General features: G+C 37.5%; 1 protein-coding gene across 4 annotated transcripts in view; it reads right to left on the bottom strand.

Annotated features, from left to right (window-relative positions):
* Polr3f (RNA polymerase III subunit F) overlaps nucleotides 1-3,113 on the bottom strand; it is a 16,133-nt gene that overhangs the window by 2,943 nt on the left and 10,077 nt on the right. For all 4 annotated transcript variants that reach the window (XM_015483282.2, XM_048811358.1, XM_048811359.1 and 1 more), the window contains 3 exons: nucleotides 1,614-1,757; nucleotides 1,281-1,388; nucleotides 239-430 (listed from right to left, as the gene is read on the bottom strand). In XM_015483282.2, coding sequence (XP_015338768.1) covers nucleotides 239-430; nucleotides 1,281-1,388; nucleotides 1,614-1,757 — 444 coding nt within the window. The remainder of the gene's footprint in view (nucleotides 1-238; nucleotides 431-1,280; nucleotides 1,389-1,613; nucleotides 1,758-3,113) is intronic.

Here is a 3,113-nt window from a genome sequence, read left to right as displayed (position 1 = left end):
TAAAAAAAAAAAAAAAAAAAAAGTGTCTATTTCAGGGCCAAGAGAAGAAATGCAAATGTCCTTAACCTGGTTATTCCAAGAAAGAATGTAAGGCAAAGTTTGTTCATTAAAGGTCTGTTCATCAAGGTTGCATGAAGGTTTGAACAGCTCTTGGTCAACTCTAAATAGTATGGGAAAACTGGAGTGCTTGCTCTGTGACATTTACACCCGGCAGTAAAGTGAAGTCACTTTAACTTACTGGGCAGAGCCCGCAGGGTGCTCGGACTAAACCTGTGGGTGGGATGATTGGATTGACTGCCCTGTACAGTTTCATATGTCCGTCTACACTGCCAACTGTGCCTTCTTTTGCAGCAATGATAGTCATCTCCACTTTCCCATCATAAATAAGAGTATTCAAGATGGTTTCAATGTCCTCCATGGACAACTCTACCTGAAAAAAAAAAAGAGATAAATTAGAAGGGATGCATAAAGGATAAGAAGACATCTTTTTGGAGGGGTTATAAACAGTAAAGAGTCACAATTCCTTGGTGAAATGGCGAAGCACTGTGCTGGAGGGGAGTAATGGAAAGCACAAGGAGGGTGAACGATGCTCCAAGTTAGCACAAACCCCTGAAATGCTAGGGACAAAAGTCTAACCTCAGACTGAGTCTGACACTTCTGAAGTCTTCACCACCCTAAAGAAACATTTCTTTGGCAAGAATTTTATGAAGATTCTTAATATGCTTGCAAAGTTTCTAGTTCTTTATAAATTAGAAATCTGTTGTCCAGAAAATGAAAATGACTTGTCCAAGTGCTACTTCAGGGGCTGGGCTGTAGCTCAGTGGTAGGGTGCTTGCCTAGCACGCACAAGGCCCTGGGTTTAATTCCCAGTACCCTCCCAACCCAACCCCCCCAAAAAAACAAGTGCCACGTAAGCAGCAAAGAATACCAATAAATGATAACTGATGTCATGATTGAGGTTTTGCACATATGCTAAACTGTTCCTGCAAAGGTGAAGAACTTGTTAGAATAAACTTATGACTCTGGATGGTGAAATGCACCACTAGACCTGTACTTGGATACTCTATGTCCCAAACTCAAGAATGGTTTAAGCAATGTCCAATGGGAATGACTGCCTTTACCTAAAGCTTAGGACAATGTTTTCTCAATGCAGATTCAGCAGAATGTTCACAGCTATTACCTGAAAAAGGGACCTGGTCAAATAATGCTTGGTATACACTGTACATTATATCTTTGTGATGAAGAATAAATTTTATATAAAAAGATAAGAAAGTTCTGACCTTGCTTATTCCCAGTTCACAGATATATTTCCATACTTCATGTGAAGAAGCAAATGAACTATTTCTTTGTATCATTGGATTCTGTTTGCTTTCTCGTGCTGTTTCTGCCTATAGGGGTTGGAATATAAGAGATCTAAGCAAGAATGTAGTAAGCACTTTCTGAATGCAATTTATACTGAGTCAAACCAACAGTAGAACACATTTGTTTACTAAAAATAACCAACTTCAGTTCTTTTCAATCTTATAAAGTGTAGTATATAAGATTAAACATCCTTTATGAAGAAACTTTTTTAAAACATAACTTGTGGTGATGTTTCCTCAATTATGCCTCACCTTGGTTTGTAGGAATTTAAAACACTGTTGGTTAAGTACTTCTACAAATTCAGATTCAAAATCCTGGTCACTGTACCAGGCTCCACCAGTCACAGACCGGTCCGGCTGCAGGTTATAGAGCATATATACTTTCTTTTTGGAGGCCTAGGAAAGAATACGCACAGTTCATGTATGATAACAGTTTCTAAAAATAAATTTTTAAAAAGTAAACTTTTAGCAAACTTTTAGATATGCAGAATTATTACAAAGATAGTAGAGTTGCTGTATAATTCATACTATTTTCCCTATTATTAACATCCCTATTATTAACATGTATTAGTATGATGCACTTTTCACAATTAATGAACCAATATTGATATAAATTTTTTTTTGAAGACAGGGTCCCACTTTGTTGCCCATGATGGTCTATTACTCTTGGGCTCAAGAGATCTTCCCACTTCAGCTTCCCAGGTAGCTGGGAAGTGCAAGGAACACTTGCACTTGTAGCTGAGGTTATAGGAACATGCCACCATACCCAGGTTGATATATCATTAACTAAAGTCCATTTTTTATTCATATTTCATTGGTTTTTCCCTAATGTCCATTTTCTGCTCCCAATTCAGGACACCATATCACAAGTAGTTGCCATCTCTCCTTAGGCTTCTTTTGATTGTGACAATTTCTTTCTTTCTTTTTTTTTGGGGGGGGGGGTGGTAATGGGGATTGAACTCAGAGGCACTCAACCACTGAGCCCCATCACTAGCCTTATTTTGTAATTTATTTAGAGACAGAGTCTCACTGAGTTGCTTAGCACCTCGCCATTGCTGAAGCTGGCTTTGAACTCAAACTCTTGCCTCAGCCTCCTGAGCCACTGGGATTACAAGTATGTGCCACCATGCCCGGCAATTGTGACAATTTCTTAAACACTTATATTAGTTTGGACTCATGAATATTTATTTTGTAATTTGAATTACAATCCAATACTACTGTTATTCCAATTTTTCTAGCTTTGAGCATTGGAAACTTTTCAGTTGGTTTCTGAATCCCTTTGACATACCCCAATCATTGTATAAGTGTTTTACACTTCTTACTTTCTGGTGCTATAAGATGTCAGGATCATCTTGTATATTTCCTGTCTTCATCCTAGAATCAACCACTACTCCAGGAAGTCTTGGGTCACTTTATTGGAAAATGCTATCAGAAACCATTAATTTGCTACTGAGGTGCCATTACTTCCAAACCCTCTTAGCTGACAGAGCAAGATTTGTAACCCCTGTATGTATACATACCTATAATGAGTATTTCTGTATGTAACCATTTACATTAAACATGAGTTCATAATGATGTCTCCAACACTAAACCACTACCACATGGACTGCCTTGCACTTAGCTCTAACTTTCCAACTTTCCATTTCCACTCCAACACTAAGAAATCTGAATCTCACTGTTATTTAATAAAGAATTTGGTTAGCCTTTGTCTCTCACTTTTTTTTTTTTTTTTTTTTTTTTTTTTTTTTTTTT

This window comes from Marmota marmota, unplaced genomic scaffold (genome assembly GCF_001458135.2).
Source record: "Marmota marmota marmota unplaced genomic scaffold, marMar, whole genome shotgun sequence".
NCBI lineage: Eukaryota > Metazoa > Chordata > Mammalia > Rodentia > Sciuridae > Marmota > Marmota marmota.
Note: the sequence above shows the minus strand (reverse complement) of the source record. Positions and strands in the feature narration are given on the sequence as shown.